This window comes from Lynx canadensis, chromosome C2 (genome assembly GCF_007474595.2).
Source record: "Lynx canadensis isolate LIC74 chromosome C2, mLynCan4.pri.v2, whole genome shotgun sequence".
Classification (NCBI taxonomy): domain Eukaryota; kingdom Metazoa; phylum Chordata; class Mammalia; order Carnivora; family Felidae; genus Lynx; species Lynx canadensis.
In genome coordinates this window covers 158,010,859-158,033,474 of record NC_044311.2, presented here as the reverse complement: position 1 = coordinate 158,033,474, position 22,616 = coordinate 158,010,859, and the positions used below count along the sequence as shown (strand labels likewise).

Below are 22,616 nucleotides of genomic sequence, written 5' to 3'. Positions count from 1 at the left end.
TGTTTAAGGCAAGGGCTTTTTTGTTTTGTTTTGTTATTTCTATATAGATATCCAATTGTTTCAATACCATTTATGAAAAGACTACCCTTTCTGTATAAAATTGCTTTATTACCATTGTCCATACTCAGGTGGGTGTTCCCCGGGACCCTGGGGGGCTTCACTGATGTACGTGCCTAACTACCCGCCAACATCACCATGTCCTGATGACTGTTAGTGTCACCGTGTCTTAAAATTACTCCAAATTATTCTTTCTCAAAATTCTCTTGGGTTAACTAGTTCCTTTGTGTATTCACGAAAATCTTAAAATCAACTTGTTTGTATCTACAAACGTTGCCGCTGGGATTCTGACAGGAACTGCATTAAACCTACAGACCTGTTCGGGAGACGTCGCATCTTTATTACGCTGAGCATCGCAATGTATGAACGTGGATGCCTGTGACCTGGGTCTTCTCGATTTCTCAGACTGATGTTTTGGGGCTTTCAGTATATGAATCCTGTGCGTGCTTATTAGACATAGAGCAAGTATGTCACTTTTTGGAGTTCCTGTAAATGGTATTGGGTTTTGAATTTGGTTTCTGATTGCTCACTGATGGTCTGTAGGGCAGTATGGTCTTTTGTGTGCTGACTTTTCATTCATAAACAGGTGAACTTGCTTAATGGTTCTAGGAGTTTCTTGTAGACTTAATGGGATTTTCGATGTAGGCAATCATGTCATCTGCAAACAGAAGACAGGTTTATTTCCTTCTTCCAAATCTGTCTGCCTTCCATTTCCTTTTCCTGCCATACCGAACTGGCTAAAACTGGTAGCACTGTGCTCAACACAGTGGTAAGAACTAACACCTGTGTTTTGCTAATGACCTTAGGGAGAAGCTTTAGTCTTGCACCATCAACTATAATGTTAGTTGGCAGGTATTAGCTTACTCCATTTTGACCAGAAGCAAAACTTCATTCAGTCTTTCATATTGATTAAATTAACAAAATCTGTTTATAACCAGTACCTACAGATCCCGATATAACAAATTTTCCAATTATTCTTTTTTATTTATTTTCATTAAAAAGAATTTTTTTTTTTTTTTAAGTAGACTTCATGCCCAGCACAAGCCCAATGCGGGGCTTGAACTCATGACCCTAAGATCAAGACCTGAGCTGAGATCAAGAGTCAGATGCTTAACTGACTGAGCCACCCAGGAGACCCTCCACCTCCACCAAATCATTCTTTTTGAAAAGAATATTCAACTCAACAGAATTCTAGTGAAACAAATACTGTCACAATAAGATGCAGTAGCACTAACAGAGCCGAAGTCCAAGTGCTTTTACGTACGTAGCCCTGCTCTGGGCTAGAACCGGAGGGGGCCGCTTCCAGCTATTTTTATGAGAAAAGCAGGCACACAACGGTGAACAGCGACAAACTCCTTCCAGAGCTCATGCTCCCGACCACTAGACAGACTAGCTTCACGCTGGTCAAACACGAAAACCAAAGACGGCGTTAGTTTCAGACATGAAGGGAAGAGTCTCATGTTTGAAAGTGGCATGTAACGTCCCCTTGTAAGGCTTTTTCCTTAAAGAATAGACGGATTTGGATCCTGAAGTGGAAGTTTTACGGCTGTGGAATGCACCACAGCAATCGCACTCACCGCCGGCGTCCCACTCGCTCTGACACGAGACCTCGCTCCCAGAGCAGGAGCAGAGTCCTGCCGGCGAGCCGCCCGCTGAGGCCACACGGCTGTGGTGTGTGCCAGGCAGGCCGGTCGGCGGTGCTTGGTCCGGGGCTGCACCCAGGGCCTCAGCTGTCTGGAAGGGGCCTCGGGGGCGAGCGCAGACTCGATGTATCGAGTTTAACAGCTCAGCGCCCCGTTGGGCTGCAGGCGGCCAGGACAGCAGAAACCGACAGAGCCTATTAGCTGCTTTCCGCTCCTCGAGAGACTCACAACGCACGTTAGTCCTCGAGGCCATGTAGGGAGGGGAGAGATCTCTGGAATGCAACTCTCTTGCCAGTCCCGGTTAACACTGGAGAGACGTCCAGGGCTTATGCAACCCTGACATCAGTGAACATTCTACATGGCCTGCTGGCTCGTCACTCGGGTGTCTAGAGAGACAAAGGTGATGGGGCTGGGGAGCCTGCTCGCCTTCTCTCCCCGCTCGAGCGGCCACGGCGCGTCGGCCTCACGTCTAGAATCACGCAAAGCTCTTCTCTTTCGGCAACGTGTGGGCTTCATCCAGGGATGGCAAGACGTCTCAGGCCTACCTTCGAGGAGAGTGCCCGGGACCCGGGGTACGGCCCACCTCAGAGTATCTTGTACAAATATTCCCGTTGCCAACTGCGTATTCCAAGATTAATGACATCTTTGCTGTGAGGAAAGGGCAGGACTCCCTGAGACCCGTGTCTGGTCCTGTCTCTGACATCCCACCCGCCCCGCAGCGCGGAGCCGTGTGTGAACTTGACCCCCCGAGGCCACGGCTGACAGAGCCCTGGCTTCTCTGCACATCTAGCACCCGTCTTCTCTTCCCACAGACCCTCTGGCCACAGTGGGAGGCCTACGGCAACTGGCCATTCCACCAGACTCCCAGTTCTTGCCGCTGCCCGGTGCATGGGGCGGGACGAGGGCGCACCGTCCTTGAGTGCCTCTCAGTGTGATGAAGAAACCACAGGACAGACTGGGCCAGCCGGCCAGCCAAAAGGTTGAAGATCGACATTCAACCCCTACCTCACCCCTCAGGTGTACGTTCCACATAGGTCGGGGATCCAAAGGTTCCTCTTGTGGAAAGAAAGGACAGCTCCTTATATGGCTTCAGGGTCCATGAGACGTGAAGCCGGAGAGGCTGGGGAATGGTCCCACGCTTCCACTGCACGTCCCTCCCTCCTGCCCTTGCCGTGATCAGGGATGTCACCTGGCCCGCTGCTGGCAGATGTCTCAGACCGTAGGGAGAAACGGGCCTGGGCAAATCGGGCCCGGAGCAGCTGGAGACAATGGCAGAAACACATGGAACCCCCCACCTTGAGCGGCTTGACGGCTCAGCACTCTCCAGGCGCCAGTCGAGGAACGACCCGCTTCCTGACGTCCTGTGACTCAGTCCACTGGACAATAGCAGGGACAGAGCTAAGCTTACTGACCCCACAGACTCTCAAGGATGGCAACATGATGCCTGACCCGATTACTGAGGTGTCTGTAGTGATGTCCCACCTGGGACGTCACGAGAAGCCAGGTGTGGGGAACAGCACAGGGGTGGGGATGCCCTGAAGCGGCTGGGGGCATTTTTTTTTCCTTTTTTTAATGTTTTATTTATTTCTGAGTGAGTAAGAGAGAGTGAGAGAGAGACAGAGAGAACAAGCAGGGGAGGGGCAGAGAGGGGGACACGTGAAGTGGCTCCACGCTGACAGCGGTGAGCTGGATGCGGGGCTTGAACTCATGAACCACGAGATCGTGACCTAAGCTGAAATCGGACACTCGACCGACAGAGCCACCCAGGCGCCCAGAAATGAGTTTTCTAAAAAAAAGATACGATTTACAAGAACATAAAAAAAAAAAATCAGTTGGGATACATCTAACAAAAGGTGCGTGAAGCATCTATGTAGAATCTATAAAATATTATTAACAGAAATTAAAGAAGACCTGAGAATCAGAAAATATACCATGCCCATAGGCTCAAACACTCATTACTTAAGATGTTAATTCTCCCCAAATCGATCTGCAGATTCAATTCTATAGACAAGCTGGGTTTGAAACAATGTGAAAAATTCATCAGGCCAAGAGCAGCTACAACTTTCCTCAGGAAAAATAACAAAATGAGAAGTCCTATTTACAAGGAAGAGCAATTTAGCCCGGGTGGCAGGGGCACGGGAGACACAGCAGAGTCTGGACTCTCAGGGAGCAGAGCACAGTCCCCCTAGTACACACGCCCTGTCGACAGATAAACTCCAGGGGCTGTGTCCCTCAATGAGACCACACAGGACACCAGCTGTGTGAGTGTGGAGAAGGACAGAAGGCTTAAGAGACACGAAGAGCTCAAGCAGGTAAACAAAGGCTGACGGGATGGGCCACGTCAGAATCAGTTTGTCAACAGACAGGAGAGAGAAGAGGGGCCCACGATGGGGGAGAAGATATTTGCAATTCATTTAACCACTCAAGGCTCCCATCCAGAAAACGCTTCCGAATTGCTCACGGAAAATCGGGCACATCCCAAGTGGCTCACAACAACATCAGACGGCAATGGGTGTCATCGGCCACGAGCCAAGTGCAGGTTGCAGTCACGGTGCGGCACCGGCACGGCAGGAACTCACACAACACAACTCAAACCCTAATTCCAAGAGATGGCGAGCGTGAGACCACCGGGGGGCTCGGCCACTGCCCCCCACACTCACACCCCCCACTGGAAGCGCAGAAGCTGGTCCCACCGGGGGGCCGGCCACACGCATCTGATCAGCCAGAGGTTCTAACTAACGTTCTGATCAGATGTTAACAGACAGAACCAGAAACATACAAAGACTGGTAACACACACTACCTTAATGAGATTTATTCTTGGAATGTGTGTAACTTACTATCAGGAATTCTGTTCACAGAATCAATTCGCGGAGGAACAGCACAAACAGTTAAAACCACACCCGACACTGCCAGCATCTTCAGGGCCGGGCACAGCCCTCCCCACGGCGTTGCAGGGAAGGCGCATCTCTGTTTCCCAGGGCAGGTCGGCGGTCGGGGGTCAAGGGAGGAGCCTGCAGCTAGCTCACAGTGGGAAGCAGGCAACCCCGACCCCAAGGGCGTCCTCCTCCAGGCCTGTTTCTCAGCAGGTGCCGGAAAGGCCATCAGTAAAGTTCCAGAGCCGCCAGGACCAGGGGACGCGGGGACAGGGGCAGCAGCTCAGGGAAGGTAAAGGTCATTCATCCCTAGAAACTCCAATCTGCGTTTTCATGACCGTTTTTTACTGGGGAGGAGGCAGGCCACGGAGCTCTTAATTCCCGCTTTTATTACAACAAAGTGGCAATTCATAACAAGAACCGCGAGAATCTGGGAGGGATGAATGTTAGATAAAAACAACAAAAGAAAAGATGCGGGGAGGACCACCCTCTCTTCTGTCAGGTCCCAGGCTCTGGGGACGGGAGCCGGTCCTGGGAATCGCTGTCTCCCAGAGTCCTAACATGAGGACAGGTCACGAGTGGCCCCGAAGGGTCAGGTGCGGTGGCGGCCGCCCCTCATCCTTCTGATCCTGGTTGGGGTCAGGGACCCCTCGCCCCCTCCAAAGCAGTGTCCTGGGATGCAGGGGTGAGGCAGACCGAGCTGGCAGGAAGGGCGGGGGGAAGCGCCTGTACGGGCCGCAGGAGCAAACCTCAGAGGGCGAGCTCAGAGCCACTCTGCAGCCTTGGCCCCACGGAGAGGGGGGTCTTCTTACCTGAGGGGGCCCTGAGAGACAAGCAGGTGCCCAGCCCGGTCCAGGGCACCAGCTCTGCCTCGAGCTGTCCGGGGCCCCTTTCCTCGGCAGGAGGCTTCCCGGGGTGCACAGGTGCAGGGTCCTCCTTATGGCGAGGGCTGGCTGCTCTTCCCCGAAAGGACCTAGGTCGCCTCAGTCTCCAGAACAAGAGAGCTCACGGGCACAGAGACGGAACAGCACCACTAACAGAATCGCCAACCGTATGGCACGCAGATGGGACACGAGGCCAGAGGCTTCGAGCGACGTGTCCACGGTCACAGGGCGGGTGGGGATGCGCCGGCAGCCAGAGGCAGCCCGGCCCACCGTGCCGTGTGCAGCGGGAGGCCCGGGGCCTGCTCACCGCAGGGCTCAGCAGCATCCGGCCAGCTCACGGCTTTTCCGGGCCCAGCCGGTCCCGGCGTGGCTGCCCCGTGAAGCAGGCAGTGCGTTCACGAGGCCCGGGTGGGCACCGGCTCCCCTGCGCCAGCCCCGAGCCCCCCGCGGCCATGCTGGCGGGTCTCCTGGATGCACGGACGGAAGTTGTTAAGACGATCCATCCAGGGGCGCCTGGGTGGCTCAGGCGGTTAAGCGTCCGACTTCGGCTCAGGTCATGACCTCACGGTTAGTGGATTCGAGCCCCGCAACAGGCTCTGTGCTGACAGCTCGGAGCCTGGACCCTGCCCTGGACTCTGTGTCTCCCTCTTTCTCTGCCCCTTCCCTGCTCGTGCCCTGTCTCTCTCAAAAATAAATAAAAATATTAAAAAAAAAAAAAAGAGGATCCATCCAGCAGCACAGGCAAAACCACTGATTGCTCTCAACTATGTTGAAAAATAAGCTAAAATTAGATAATCTCTTTCAATGTCTTAATATTTTAATAACATCATTACGATGCTGAGAAAGGGCACCTGCTAAAAATAAAATACCATAATTTTTTTAAAAAGATATAAGTGAAAGCAACTAAAACCATTAAGAGTCTTCTCAAATGAAGGGAAAGAAACTTGGGGGAAAAGAGGAAACGCTGAAGACAACACTCGTGGTAAAAGTCTACAGGAATAAAAACGAGGTAAGAGAAAACGGGCAACACAGGAGCTAAAAGCAGACAAGCTCGACACAGACACAGGAGGCAGCACCAGAGAAGTAAAAATTAAACAAAAATAAGTTCAGGGGGAAAAAGGGAACTTAGTTAGAAAACTAAATTTTTAGACCAGAAAACCCAAGTTTAAAGGATGACTAAAACGTACAGAAAAACCAGACTGAAAACCTACAGAGACTGTGAGTTGGAACCTGAACCTAGTACAGCTGACCCGAGAGCGTCTTTGATGAACCCGGGAGGCAGGGGCGCCGAGGACGCGTGTGAAAGGTCCAGCTGCGGATTCAGGGCACAGGCGGCTGGGGACAGGCTCTGGGGGGCACACAGGCTCACACTGTGGTCTGGCCGCTGGAGCCCCCTCCTGCGTCCCCTGCTCGGGGAGCTGCCTGCCCACGGAGGCGGCCTGCCGAGCGTCCTGGGAGCCCAAGGGAGGAGTGGGATGGATCAGGGGACGGCGAGGTGGTGCCAGTGGGAGGCCCGCCCCCACGAACCCCTCGCTGTGCTGAGGGGTCTGCACTTGCAAACGTGTCCCACGCTGCAGGGGCCTACAGAGGGCTGCCCCTGGGGTGGTCCCCTCCCTCTGCCAGACTCCCCCTGTGGGTGCAGGAGCTGAAAATGCCCCCTGGGCACCTGAGTGGTCTTGGCCGTGTGCAGGGGCCGGGGGTAGCCTCAGCAGCAGGATGGGGGTGGGGGCAGCGAGGCCACAAGCTTCCCGAGGCAGTGACCATGGGCATCCCTCCCCCTAGCTGATGCTCCTGATGAGCCTTAATCCCCTGGATTTCAATCCCTGATGGCCCCTTAATCCCGCAAACCTGCAGCCGCCTGTGTGCACGCACACACGCATACACACACACACACACACACACACACACACACACACACACACACACGTGGGGGAGGGGCAGAGAGAGGGGGAGACAGAATCCCAAGCAGGCTCTGTGCTGTCAGCACAGAGCCCGACACGGGGCTCGAACTCAGGAACAGTGAGATCATGACCTGCGCTGAAATCAAGAGTCAGATGCTCAACCAGCCAAGCCCCCCAAGCACCCCAGCTTTCATTTCAGGGCGTGTCAGAGAAAGACACGGTCACGTGCGGTCTCTCACCTTGGTGGTCCCACCTGCCCCAACACAAAGCTGGATTTACAGCTCCGTGCACAGACACAGCACAGGTAGACCCAACAGAGCAACCAGAGTGGGCTGCCGAGGGAGCCACGTCTGTGTCACGCGAGCTCTGTTTTCCAGGGACGCTAGCAGAGCCTGACATTTGATGGAGGGGTTCCCAGTGAGCTGCCAGAGCTGACCCGGCACCCGCGGGTCTCCTGGCAGGACACACCTGAGGCAGGAGCCCAGGCTCGAGCGAGGACACGCTGCTCCAGGCTTCCTCCTGGCTCAGCCAAGGCGTCCCATCGTGGGCCGGGTCTTTGCACACACAGGGGTCACAGAAAGGGGGCGGGGGGCTCTGGCGATGCCCGGACACCAGGCGGTTGCTTCGTCGTGCGTCTGGAACCCAGCCAGGTGGCTGTTCCGGAGGCAGGTGCCGTGGACACAGCCAGGGGCGGGTCAGCGGGAGTGTCCCCCGGCCCCGCCCCCTCCCTCCTCCAACCCGGCCCGAGGCAGGGGCTCAGAAAGTCACAGATACACATCTCCCGGTCACCTGGGCCGCTGACTTCTCAAAGATTTGACTGTAACAGCAGCAGCATCCTTTTCAGAACCAGTAAAAAGGACGAAACCAAGAGGCAACAAATGCCGGCAGAGCTGGTGGGCCGGGGTGTGAGTGGGTGTGATAGAGCAGGGCCCCTCGGGCTCTGACACAAGCAGACAGAGGGGACAGAGTGACCCTGAACGTCCTGCCCACCGAAGGACGCTTTCCTTAGCATTTCCAGACACACACTACCTTCTGTTTTGCGGGAATGTCACACCGTGTGTGCTCTGTGGCTGATTTTCAAATGCAGGTGTAACTCACAGGTATGAAAATGCACCAATCGTAAGTGCACGCGTTGCTTTTCACACACACACCTACCCACGTGACCACCACTTCACAGCATGGAACATTCCAGACCCGAGGAGAGGCGCCTCTGGCCGCGTCCTGCAGCCCTCACCAGCCCACCCGGCACCACTGGCTGCCGTCCACACGGCGCCTTCACTGTTCTTCGAGCCCACAGGGACCCCACGCTCTGTGGGCGGCTTTGCTCACACAGAACAACATCCCCAAGATCCGTCTGCACTGTTGAAAGCCACAGTCGGGTTCTCCCCAGGACGCCAGGGGCCAACGTGGGCACTCGTGCTGGCCCTTCTCCGGTTTGGGGCCGAGGGACAAGTCGGTGCAGGGACACGGGCCCTGCTTGGGGGTGTGCACGGGGCTGCCTCAGACCTCGCCCGGCACCCGACAGGCCTCCACATGGGATGACGCCTCCCTTTCATGTCTACGCAGTGCCCACCGTCCTGGCCACGGGCGCCCAGGGCCCTTTCCTCCCTTACAAACACCGCACACACGTCTGCGGTGACAGACTCCCGGAGGAAGGCGTCGTCTGTCTGCATAGACGCCGGCACGCCACCCTCCTGCGGGCTGCCCTGCCCGTCATCGCGGACGCTCGCCGTGCTCCCGGGCTGTGTTTCCTCAGAAGCACACAGGTATCTCTCCGCGGCTGCGGCCCCCATCCCGAGCGGTCCCTGTCACATCTGTGGCTTTCTACCGGGCTGCTCCTGTCCCCCCGCAGGCCAGGCATGTGCAGGTGCCACGTGAACGCGCCCCCTCCGCTCGCGGCGGCGGGATGTGTGTTTTGCCGAAGGCGCCCGGCCTGAAAGAGACTTTGAAAAACTCGACCTTCATGGTTTTGTTCCCTTTAGCTTCTTAGGCCCTCTCAAGCACACTGGTGTCGGTGTAACGTCAAGTCCAAAAGTGGTGTATTTTTAGAATAAGTACCTAACCCAACGCGATTTATTGAACAGTCCGTCCATCCATTGATTCAAATGCCACTTTCATGAAAAGCAGAACAGAACGAGCCCCCTCCCTCCAGCTGTGTCCCCGCCCACCTGTTCGCGTCTGACAGGCTCACTACCTGCACCCGGGAGTGTGTTTTCATACAGACGGGTTTCCCGTTTCCACTTTTGGGTTCTTTTGGATGTTTTTAATGATGCCCCTTCGCCTCCACACTTTGTATGGGGGCTGCCTGCTCGGGGGGGGGGGGCCCAGGCGGCGGGGGGGGGGGTGGATGTGCACGGCTGGCTCACGAGCTGGCCATCCGCAGGGTCTCTGGAGCTCATCCCCCGCCTCGGGCCACGCCCCTGGAGCACCTGGCCATGACGGCGGCTCCCGGGGTCTCCTGGCCAGCCAGCAGGCGACGGTGTGCCGAGGTCCCGAGGCCTCTGCTTGGCGGTGGGGTCTTGCCGCGTAGCAGAGGCACGGACAGAACAGGCCCCGTGAGACCTCAGCACAGTACTGACCTGCACACCAGGGTCGCACGCCACACAGGACAGGAAGCTACACCGAGGGGCTCCCCACAGGCGGGTCTGGCTCCTGTCTGACTTGACAGATCACGAGACCCCTGAGCTCCGGAGCACAGGCGCTCGGCTAGGACGCTCTCACCCTCCGATCTGGCCGCGTCCACGGGTCGCTCACTGTACCGGTCGTGCCACGTGACCACTGTCCACGCATTCACTCCCGTGCGGTTGGTACCAGCGGCTCTCACACCCACGTGGATGTCTGCATTGCTGGAAGGTGTGGTAAATCGCAGCCTGGGCTCGCCTGGGGTCTGGACAGATGGCCAGGGCAAGGCGTGGCTAAGAACCCGAGTCTCCAGAGAGTTCTTAGGTGAAGGTGATGACGGTCCAGGACCTTCTCCCACAACCACTGACTGCACTGCACTATTCATTAAAATAACGCAGCCGATGCTCTGGGAGAAGGAAACCCAGGGCTCCCCCCGCAGGCACGCCACACACACACGGGCTCTGCCCACGGAGGCTCTGCTCTGGAGGCCTGCTGGTCCTCAGTGCCCTGACCTCCGAAGCCCCCACCTCAGCCAGAATGGAGATGTCTTTCCACAGCCTCTAGCTGTGGGGCACGCGGGACTCCAAATCTTCCCTGAGGCTTCTGTGCTCGACGGGTGGATCTCTGCCTCCCTAGGCGGAGCCGGGCCCTCACAGACACGGGACGTGTCCCGGGCAGACCAAGCACTGCAGGCCAGCCAGGCCCAACGCCAGCGCGGCCCTTGCCGTCCCCACATGAATCAAGGCCGAGGCGCCGAGTGTGCTGGGCAGACGTCCCCTTGCCCACTGTATGTTCTCCTCCCAGGTGGGCAGGAGAGAGAAGGGCATGTCCAGTGCGGGACCGCGTGGACGGATTTGGAGCGCCACACCTTATTGCTTTGCGTTAGGACGCTCTTCTGAGAAGTACAAAGGGACACACACAGCCTTGTCGCCTCTGCGTTGTTATAGTTACGTTATTTCTGGAAAAACAATCATCTCCCCCTCTGATAAGTAAGGGAAAATAAACATCCCATAACACTAGTCAGAATGTTGGTTTTATTTCTAGAGATGGTTGTCATTTTTTCCTGAAGGCGATAAACTGGGGAGGGGAGGTATGATTTCATAATTTCATTAACGCGACATACACGCTCGTCACCCTCATGCCTCTTAGTCTGGCTCCCACCCAAGATGACCATGCGCGCACGACCCCTCATCATGGGAAGGCACACCAGCGGGACAGGAAAAACGAGGCTGTTAAACAGGGTACCGATGTGCACGGGGCTTTCCCCAGGCATAAAGGAAGCATTGATAATCACAGATAGTAAGAACTTTGAGGGGTGCCTGGGTGGCTCAGATGGTTAAGCGCCCGACTTTGGGTCCGGTCACAATCTCACGGTTCGTGGGTTTAAGCCCTGCATTGGGCTCTGTGTTGACAGCTCGGAGCCTGGGGCCTGCTTCAGATTCTGTGTCTCCTCCTCTCTCTGCCCCTCCCCTGCTTGTGCTCTCTCTCTGTCTCTCTCTCTCTCCCTCTCAAAAATAAACAAATGTTAAAAAAATTCTTAAAAAACTTTTGAAAATTTCTGCCCTATCTTAATGAAAAAGCAGAAAACTCTCCCTTTCTTCAAGACTGCAAAATGGATAAGAGAGAGCTTTTTAGAAATGTCACATGACAGTTGTTCGAAGGCTGCGGGTGAGAGGAAACAGGTATCATCCTGAGCCGAAGAACTACTTTCACGAAGGGAAAAGCTTCTCTTGCCACCCTGGGTACAACTGGCGTTTTTACCTCTAACAGTAGAGTAACTCATAATCCACACTTCCGTGAGCTTAGCCACGCGCCCACGTGTCCTGGCAAGCTACTTAAAACACAAATTTTAAATATTTTATCTCAGAAAGGTAAAAAGCTTTTCTCCTGCAGAACATCCTCAAATCAAATACCATCATGACTTCGCTTCTGAAAGTCTATTCTGGAAGCATCTTCCTCCAGCCAACCTGAACAGGAGTGTGTCTTTGTCTACGTGTGGCTCCAGAGGTCAGCCCACTGCACAGACACCACAAACACTTTAGAGCCCACTCGTGGCCTGCCAAAACATGCCCGAGCTACTGGGTATTTCAGCTCATTTACAGGACAGCGAAAAACTGTTTGTCGTTTGTAAGCTCTAAAACTCCTGTTAGCTTTACAAACACGTTTAAACTGTTACACATTCCACATCTGCTTTATCACGAAGGACTCACACGCTGAGCGCCCACACACAAGAGAATGATGCCATCTCTCAACGTAAGTAATGAGCTCTAAGAGCGCGTGTTGTCCGTGCACGGAAAGCATACGCGGATTAACCTGGTTCTGATACGTGGATTCCACGGTGCTTTCGCACGAACGGAAGCCAGCAGCTCACCTGCTCAGCGCGGAGGCTGAAGTCCGCACACAAAGGTGCTGGCCGCACTGAGAGTGCGGGGCCCGAGACCGCGGGGCGGCCAGCACGCGCGCGGGAGCCCTAGTCCTACGCCTGGCCCCAGAGTCACTGAGGGCTGTAAAATCGCACCATCCGTCTTTCTACATGGTAACACTTTAACATTATGAACAGTTGACCTTGATCCCTACAGAGGAGCCCGGGGTTTAAAAAGGAACCTGAAGTGAGTGTCATCGCCCGGACGTCTGGAACGACTGCAGACAGGACACCGGTTCCACTCTGTCCGTCCCAGGGAAAGTGCTGGACTGGCCACAGCAGGCCCTCCTAACACCTCCCGGCGACCTGCGCGCGCCCCGCTACTTGACACACGGCCTGTTCTCCCGGCCACAGTGGCCTCCCCGGGCCCCAGCACGCCTTACCTCAGAACAAAGCGGCTCTGGGAGGTCGAGAGGGGCCGGCCGGATGCAGCGATCAGACAGATGGCCACTCTCCTTGTCTAGAGAAGATGAAATGCTAAAGGAGAAAAACCAGAGCGGGTTTCGTCCTAACCAAAGGAGGCTACAAATCCCATTGGCCTCAGGTTGGAAACCTCGTGACATGGGACCGGGCACATGTGACCTACTTTCACCCAACTCCCCTCACTCCGTTGGAGGGGTGCACCCGGCACTGATGTGCTGTCATTTCAATGACTCCTTCCCCACACAGGGGCCAGTGCACAAGTGTGCGCGCCTGCAGGCCACGGACCTCGGCAGCCGCTCCGGGAGGAAGGCGTGGGCGGGGCCGCTGTGATGGAAATGCAGCTCCCGGGCCCTGAGCTGTCGCTGCCCCTCTCAGCCGTCCGCTGCTTTCGGCCCCGCACGGAGCCGGTCCCGCCGACACACACACACACACACACACACACACACACACACACACACTTGGTCCCGGAGCTGCAAGATGAGGTGCCTGAGGCGGCGCCAACCGCCAATTCTCTCCTTTCCCCATTTTTTTTCTTTGTCACCTGGAGCTGCCGGGTCCAGGCCTGAAAAGCCAGCCGCACACATAAGCTTGGAAATGCGTGAGCGCTGCGTGTCCTGGAGAGCCATCCCGACGGCGGGCTCCGGTGTGGGCGGCACCGGCAGGACGGCTGACTCGGCCCGCGAGAGGCGGCTGGTGGTCCGTCCACCCGCCCGAACGGGCACCGAGCAGGAGAAAGCCACCCTCGGTCCACCTTGTACTTATCACCGTAATTCACCACCTCACGTGAAATCAGATGCGGACACGTGATAAAAACACAGATGCAGAGAGGAACCGCTGGCTATGAAGACAGGCGGGGGCTCTCCAAGCCACACAGGTGCACGGGAAGTGGAGGCCTGCGGGTCCTACTGACCAAGGTCAGCCTGATTGTACAGCACGGGGAAGAAACTTAAAGGCAGCACAAATATCGGATGCTCACTACAGACAAAGATAGAAAATGCATTTCTGCAAAAAATCACCTGTAATATCATTACTCAGGGAGACCACCTGATAGTGGGACACTTCGAGGTCCGCCTAGTCAGACTTTTCTCTAGTACGTGTGCGTCACTGTATTTTTACAAAAATAGGACCAAACCACCCACATTCATCCTGTTATTCTCATTGAACATTACATATGAAATATTTTTATGTCAATATATTTAAATCTACATAACCGCGATCATACTCCCCGTGGTATTCTCACTATTCTTATCACGCATAACATCTTACGCACTTGTATGTAGAAGAGTGTAACCAGCCCGCAATGCCTGTATTCCCAGGTTTTGAACTGTCGTATTAAAGAATGTCCTCACAATAATCTTTGGGTGGACCTCTTTCTGCCCCTCTCGTATTTCCTTGGAAAACACAGTTACAGATATAATTCCTGGGTGGAAGGACATATGTACTTGAAGCTTGGCACAAAGTGGCAAGCCGGCCGTGACAGGGGCCATTCCTGTGCTTCCCCCCCCCCACCCCGGGCGGGCTCTGTCATCAGGGCCCCATGGAGCACGGAGTCCCCGGGATGTCAACCGCTCTCGGCCAAGCGAGGAGGGTGCTGAAAGCCAGCACAGCCCTTGCTGCGTATCTGGCGCTGCTGGCTAATTCCCGCCTTGCAGCAGGTCCCCGTCCAGGACTGTCCTTACTCCCTGACAGACGGGAAAGAGCAGCACGGTCACACGTGGCTTGCTCCCGGTCACAAGGCTCAGGCCATCAAAACAGGTTCTTGCCCACCGGGCGGCCGACGGCGTCAAGTGCCGCTGAGAGCCGGGGTGGGGGTAGGGACTGAACGCTGGCTGGGAGTCGGCCCGGGTCAGGCCTTGGACCTTGCCAGGCAGGTCTGGTGCATGGTGAGCAAGTGGTGACGGCCAGGCCAGCTGTTCCGTCCGGGGCACAGAGAGGTGGGTGGTCGTCATGAGCAGGCAAACTGCCAAGGGGCGTGCCTGTCTGGTGTGCGTAGGAAGCGGAGAGAGCCCTGATGGAAAGGAAGCGGTATGAAGGAGGGACACAAAGGACCAGGGTCACCAGCCACAGAGAAGGAGCTGAGGGTGTGGGGGCCACAGAGGAGAAGAGGGGGTCCAGCCTAGAGGCCCAGAGAAACCAAGGGACAGGGGCACCCCGGCTGCCAGGGGCAGAAGTGAGGATGTGACCTCGGGCAGTTTCCGGGTGGAGGGCGCGTGGCAAATGGGACGGGGGTTGAGGGTTGAGACCCCCCCTGCTCGCACCACATCTCCCTGGAGTCGGCCAGCCGTGGGCACCCCGCGGGTTCGGGTTCACTGGGACGTGTTGGGCTCAGTGCCAGTCACCTCCCGGATGGCCATGTGTTTCTGTTTCAATGGATTCCAGCTGCTGCGTCTGCAGCCACGGCCCGTGCCTGACATGGGGTCAGAGGTCCAGACCATCTGGCACACAGGTAGGTGGCAAGCATGGCCAGGCAGAGGGCAGGGCCCATCCGCACGAGCTGGAAAGGAGGCAGACAGCCCTGTGGGGGCCCCCCCGGCTCCCAGCTTTGGTGAGAGTCTGGTGCTGCTATTGGCCTGTCCTCCACAGAACCCCGGTCGGCCCCGGCTCTAGTTTACATAACTGGCCTCACTCTTGACCACAGCCTGGGACACACCAGTTGTGACAAAGGAGGTTTCTCATCCGGCTCGCGTCCAAATCCAGCAGAGTTCAAGTCCACTGTGACCAGTCACTGACATTCAGCCCGACCGGACACCTGGAAGGTTAAATGGTTTTAACCATCCTCAGTGGGAAGAACAAAAGAAAAGAGCAAAACGACACAGGACACAGGCTTACAGAACTGGGTCAAGCGCCACGGGATTAAAATGCTGAGCTGCAATTAAAAAACAAACAAATTCAGACAGACAACATGCGGGCAGGGCAGAGAGAAGCTGGTACCGAGAACAACGAAAACATTCGGAAAGTCGGTGAAGAGCTCAGTGTCCCTTACTATTAAGTTGTGACATTTACAAAACGCTCGTGTTTCTTTGACAGCCACCTGGGAGGTACGTTAATTCAGAGCCTATATAATGTTTGTGTCGTGATCTGGATTAATAAATCACACAGCTTAAAGATTTTCGATGGCCACCTCCGTGTCTCTGGGTCAGTAAAGCACACTGGAATGTATCCTCGAGGCCTCGGCAAAGCCCGTGTAACATCAACACACGGATGAATAAACTACAACCGGCTTGGGGATGACCAAGGCACGTGTGCCATGGAAGGAACCCGAGGCCTCGATCTGAGGCCGGAGAAAGCCCGTCCTGCAGGCTCAGAGCCCGTAAGGCCGGTCAGAGAGTACTTGGACCTCAGGGTGCTGGAGTGCACAGGGGCACAGAGCACACATGCTCTCGCACCTGTGCACACACCCCTACACTCCTGTCTACACGCACACCCGCTCTGCACACATGCACACCCACCCACGCCCCCACGCTGCCTACGTGCTCCTACACGCACACACACGTGCTCCTGTACCCGTGCGCACATGCCCCTACCCCTGTCACACACACACCTGCCCGTGCACACCCACACCCAGGGTGCCGCACGCTCTCGCACACGGAGGGACCGTCGTAGGGCCAGGCTCGCATGCAGTGCTCAGCACGGGGGCCTGGCACGTGGCTCACATTCGTTTATGACACAAATAAACAAAGTAACAACAGACCCAGCTCTTTAGAGTCCCCACCCGGCATTCTTTACAGAGTGGTGGCAGGAGGGCCGGGAGGGGTCAAAGCAGGGACCACTTAGGGGAACATAGTTCTCAGGGTTCCTGCACTCCTCCTACATTCAAGAGAAAAAGCTATGGACAAATGCTCTGCCTCAGCTTAGACTGCTTCTTCAAACTCCACCTCGGGCTCAGCCAGGAAAGCCATTCCTACACGAAGAGGGTCAAACACGTACCGCCTCACTGCTCTCGAGGCTGAGTCTGACCTTGTTACCTGCGTTCCCGGTACACTGACAGACGGGCAGACGAAACATATCTGCAGTCACTCACCTTCCCCCATAAGCAGGCTCTAAGAGTCAGAGCAGGTCCATAGACAGCAAGTGTTCAGACTTACTGTGACTTAGAGCATCACAGCTGGAGCTGGTGACAGGCAGGGCTGACTCGTCCGAGGCTCACCTACCTGAAACACAGAACACAAGCATGTGAGTGTGCACAGTCATGACCTTGCCCGTTAGGACCGAGCTTCCACAGACCTGTTTCTTGCACTTGACAGAGCAGTAGACGTGTCTTAAGCATTCAAGTAGAAGGCACGTGCGAGAAATGGAGACGAAATGCCCGGGAGAACGTATCCTGGGAACACTGCCCTATCCGCCCCCAATGAGGCAGCCCTGAACACGAGGAGGCTTCCGTTTTATAAATGAGAAGTCCAAAATAAGCTATTTGGTAAAACTATACCAACTTTTGAGCATGTAAACGAAACAGTCCACCTTCCACTGACAACGTCTGGTCCCGTTCTCTCCCTCTCCCTCCCGCAACACTGATTTACGAACATTCATGAAATTGCACATTAACTGAAATGCACTGCTGGCTTTCACCCTCACAGGAAGTGTGCTCATCCGTCGGGGCACACACTCTCGTCCAGGCAGACCTGCTTTCCTCACCACCAGTGTTTTTCCACACAACCTCAGTTTCACCTGGCTCTAAGTTCCCTGAATTTTTACTTTCTGAATTCACTTTAGTTGCCCAAACTGGGAATCTAATCCCCAGTCACAAGTAGCTATTTTCATACTTAATCCTCTTTGCTGTGTTATAACTCTATCCCATAGGTGTATATTTTGACCTCCCTGAATTATTGTGATAAACATCTTAAAAGGCTTATTTATAACAGCATCCAACACTTGGAATTGTAAGGTCATGGCACCAAAAATAATTAGAAACCTATGTTCAAGGTCTTTGCTTTTCTCTAAGTCAATCAGGCAACCACTTTAGGCAACAAACCACAGCACTGAGTGACTTTCTTCCAAGCTCAAAGGTCCTATCTGTGCAGAACACTGACGTTCAAAACAAAACAAACTGGAAAACACCAAATGCAAGGAAATTCCATGAAAAGTACTGTTGAATAAGAACCTGCGTCTTCCATATGGGCACACAGCGTTCTCAGTTGGAATGACACTCACACATGAGTGCAGGAAAAGGTTCAGTGTGTTACTGATTGGACGGCCAGAGAGGCGGTGTCTGCCAAGTTAGGTCTTAAGGTCAGTCGGTGGGAATTCATCAGAAAGCAATGGAAGCATTTAAACAGAGATGTCATGACAATTCAATGGGGGAAACAATGGTCTTTGCAACATGTGGTGCTGGGACAACTGGATGCCCGCATGCAAAGAATGAACCTCACAACACATACAAACATTGAGTCAAAATGGACCAAAGACCTAGGCTTAGGTGCTAAAACTACAACGCTTAGAAGAAACCCTCGGGAAAAATCTTTATGACATTGGATTGGGCAATCCCAGGTGTGATTACAACACCAAAAAGCACAGCAACAATGACAAAACACAGATAAATCGGACTCCACCAAAATTAAGAACGTTTGTGCATGAAAGGGGGCTAACGAGAGAGAGAGAATACAACCAGCAGAATAGGAGGAAATCTTGCAAATCATGTATCAGAGAAGAGATTACTATCCAGACCACAGACAGAACTCCTGCAACTCAACAATAAATACATTTTTTAACGTGCAAGGATTTGAGTATGTATGTGTCTAAGGAAGATGGACAGACGGCCAGATCAGCACGTGATGCTCCACCACATCAGTCACTAGGAAAATGCACAGTGAGGTCCACTTCGTACCCACTAGGATAGCAGTGCCGGTAAGAATGGTAGCAGTGATGACATCAATTATAATGAGGAGGAGGAGAAGGAGGATGGGGAGGGGGGGAGGAGGGGAGGAGGGGGGAGGAGGGGGAGGAGGAGGGCGAGGAGGAGGGACAGGAAGACGGGGAGGAGGAGGAGGAGGGACAAGGGGGAGGGGAGGAGGGAGAGGGGGAGGAGAGGAGGAGGAGGGGAGGCTGTGGGGAGGAGGGGAGGGGGAGGAGGGGGGAGGAGAAAAAGGGAGAAGGAGGATGGGGAGGAGGAAGGGAGGAGGAGGATGGAGAGGAGGGGGGAGGAGGTGGGAGAAGGGGGGAGGAAGTGGAGGAGGAAGAAGAGGAGGAAGAAGAGGAGGAAGAGGGGGAGGAGGAAGAGAGGGAGGAGAAGAAGAGGAGGGGGAGGAGGAGGAGGAAGAAGGGGAAGGAGGAGGAAAGGAAGGAGGAGGAGCGGAGGGGAGGAGGGAAGAAGGGGGAGGAGGGGGGAGGAGGAGGAAGGGGGAGGAGGAGGAGAGGGAGGAGGGAGGAGGAGGGGAGGAGGAGGAGGAAGAGGAGGAGGGGCAGGAGGGGAAGGGGGAGGAGGAGGGGGAGGAGGGAGGAGGAGGAGGGGGGAGGAGGAAGGGGGGAGGAGGAGGAGGAAGAGGAGAGGCAGGGCAGGAAAACAGGAAATCACAAGTGCCAGCCAGGATGTGGAGAAACCAGACCCTTCGTTCTATGCTGGTGGAAATAGAAAATGGTGCAGCTATGCTCAACATAGAGTTACCGTATGACCCAGCGATTCCACTCCTAATGAGAGTGAGTCTCATTTCATGAGAAATGAAAACGTGTTCACCCAAAAACGTGTACATGAGTGTGCGCAGCAGCAATATTCATAATAGCCAAAGAGTGGAAACAGCCCAAATGCCCATCGGCGGATGAATGGATAGACACGATGTGGTCTGGCCACACAATGGAATATCATTCAGCCACACAAAAGGAATGAGCCTTCATAACACAACAGGGGTGGACCTGGAAAACGTGATGCTGAGTGAGAGGAGCCAGGCACAGAAAGCCGCACCCTGGACACCCCCATGCAGATGAGGTGTCCACAGAGACAGGGCGCAGACTCACGGTTCCTAGGGCTGAGGAAGGAGGGGCACAGGGCCAGTGATGTGACTAGCGATGCGTACGGGGCTTCCTTGGGGGCGATGACGTGTGCGGTCGTCAGACAGCGGTGATCGCTGCGCACCTGGTGAATATACTAGAAACGGCTAAAATGTACACTGTAAAAGTGTGGATTTTATGATATGTGAATTATGTTCAATTAAAAAAACCAAAGGCAATATATACTCAAAAGTTTAAAAAACAGCAGCGAAAGAAACCTCTCATGAAACGTGCAGAACGTGTCTACCTCCGCTCTCACAGAAAGTGCACGTAAATAACACTCGCAAAATCAAAAGGCACAACCTCGTAAGGACCGAAAAATCAGGAGAAGAGAGGACAACCGACACGAGCTGTCAACACAACACTGGAATCTGGAAAGTGGATGAAAACGTGGTAAATAATTTGGCTAAGCCAGGAAAGCTGAAACCCAAGCCATGAGGAATTCATGCAGGATTCTAGAACGGCTCCAAAGGCAAATCGTGGCTACAAGGTAAGAGCTGCAGGCAGGTGTAAAAACAAGGGGGATGATCGAACTTTTCTGGAAGGAGGCGTCAGGCCCCCAGAAATCCTCTGGCTCTCCTCTTTCACGACAACTGGAGGATTCCCCTCTGCAGAGGGGACCATCAGGATACAGACCCAACCACCAAGCAGGTCTGAAGGACAGTGAGAGGCCACATGAAAACCCGGGGGAACAGATGGGAGGAGAACTCCTGCCCCTCCCCCCAGCGGCTCTCAGATTCCAGCAGGGCGGGTGAGCAGGGGGTAAGGCACACGCGAGCAGCAGAGACAGCGCCTCTGATGACAACGCAATAAAACAGAAATCAGTGACCTTTACCCAAAGGACATCCCATCCGCAATTCACACTCGTTTTAGGGAACTAGTCTAAATTCGTATCCAACTTCATACGTAAAGGGAACCAGTCTATCAAGGTAGAGAGCCCTGAATGTCCCTAGGTTGGTAAGAAACAAGGGGGCCAGAAAATCTCTGAAGTGGCGTGACAAACAGCCCCATTCATGCAGTGACCCACTTCTCCGACGTCACGGCACTCAGGGAGCCGGGAACACCAGGCATTCCGTGGAGTTCCACAGAAAATCCCGGAGGAAACACGCTGCGGTCGCCCGTCCCAAAACACGGCCGGCGTTGGGAGGGAGGGAGCCGGGGGTGCCGTGAGGGAACGTGCCTGCTGTCACCCTCCACGCCTTCCCTCCGGAACAACCCACTAGAACAAACACGAAGCCAGGGTCTTACTGAGCAGGCCGCCCACAACAAATCAGCTTCAGAGGCCGAATGCCGCGGGCCGTCCCTGGCCTCCTGGGCACCGAGCAGACAGCAGCAGCCCGTTCAGCCGCGCACTCCACACGTGCACACACACTCACACGCGCTCGCCACACGTGCACCGGGGCTAATCAGCTCACGAGCTGCTGTCTGTGCTCAGAGAAGGGACTGGGCTTCTCCAGAAGGCGACGTCAGACTCTTAAGAGGCAAAGTGCTCTCCTCCCCTTCCTCCCTGCCACTGGCCTCCACCACGCTGGCCCTCTTGCCGGCAGCAGGAGTGCGGGAGAGGGTGAGGAGGGGACAGGGCGGAGGGCGGAGTGGAGGACACCCAGGAACCACCCTGGGAGGGGGGTTGACGGGCACGGAAAGAATGGGGGGGGGGGTCTGGGGAAGACGGGGGTGTGTGCGGGCTGTGAGACAAAAAGAGGCAAATCAGACAAAAACGATAAACCCCGAAGTTTTCACACAAGCAGCCTGGCTCTCTGTGGCCCACAGACCGGAGGGGAAGAGGGACAGGAGAAAAGCCGGGAGAAAGTTCAGGAGGCTCAGCCAGACGCAGCCAGAGATAACGTGGGAGTCCACGTGAGAGGGGAAGCCCTCAGACGCCAGGAGGGCCCAGAACTGGGGGTTCAGTCTGACGGGGAACCCAAGCGGACCCGCAAGCTGCCTCTCTCACAGGTGCCAGCGCCCCAGCAGCCGTGCCGAGATCCGGTGAGGTCGCAGTAGGGACGCGGAGCACGGGACGCGGACGCGCGCTGTGTGTGCCCGTCACCCCGCGCCCCGCGCCCGGAGGCTGTGCGCTCTCCCGAAGCTCTCGGGGAACAAAACAAAACTTGGCGATGCTCTAACTCACGGGGCAGGTTTCAACAAGTTTTGAAGATGCGGAATCCACAGACTGTGCTCTCCACCCACGAGGCAATTACATTAGACATCATTAGCAAAGGATAGCTTTATAATACCTCTGGACCTAACATTTTTTAAAAAGCTTCTGAATAATAAATGGATGGACTGAACCAATGAGATTAGAAAATAACTAGACCAATAAACTCGCAGCACGCCAAACACTGTGGCAAGTGGCTACAGTAGAATTTACGGAAAAACCTATGGCCTTAAAGGCCTATATTAAGAATAAAATCAAACATTAGGGAGTAAAAAATCCAGCTTAATTTAGAAAATAGGAGGGGCACCTGGGTGGCTCAGTTGGTTAAGCTCTGACTCTTGATTTCAGCTCAGGTCAGGCTCTCCTGGTTCATGTTCCAGCCCATGTCAGCACAGAGCCTACTTGGGAATCTCTCTCTCTCCGTCTCTGGCCCTCCCCTGCTCTTTCTCTCTCTTTCTCTGTCTCTGTCTCTCCCTCAAAATAAATAAAGTAAATGTTAAAAAAAAGAATTTAGAAAATAATAGAAAGTACCCACAGAAAGTAGAAAGAAGGTAATAACAAAGGATAGATCAGAAGTTAAGACAAGATATGAGCCAATTGAGAAAACGAACAAAGATACAATTTAGTTCTTCCAAAAAGGTCTAAAAATACCCAGCC

At 54.7% G+C, this 22,616-nt stretch overlaps 1 protein-coding gene across 7 annotated transcripts in view; it reads right to left on the bottom strand.

Annotated features, from left to right (window-relative positions):
- The window catches only part of PCBP3 (poly(rC) binding protein 3), a 130,997-nt gene that overhangs the window by 53,199 nt on the left and 55,182 nt on the right, over positions 1-22,616 (bottom strand). For all 7 annotated transcript variants that reach the window (XM_032594800.1, XM_030329398.1, XM_030329397.1 and 4 more), the window contains exon 2: positions 16,848-16,977. In XM_032594800.1, coding sequence (XP_032450691.1) covers positions 16,848-16,857 — 10 coding nt within the window. In that variant the 5' untranslated portion in view covers positions 16,858-16,977. The remainder of the gene's footprint in view (positions 1-16,847; positions 16,978-22,616) is intronic.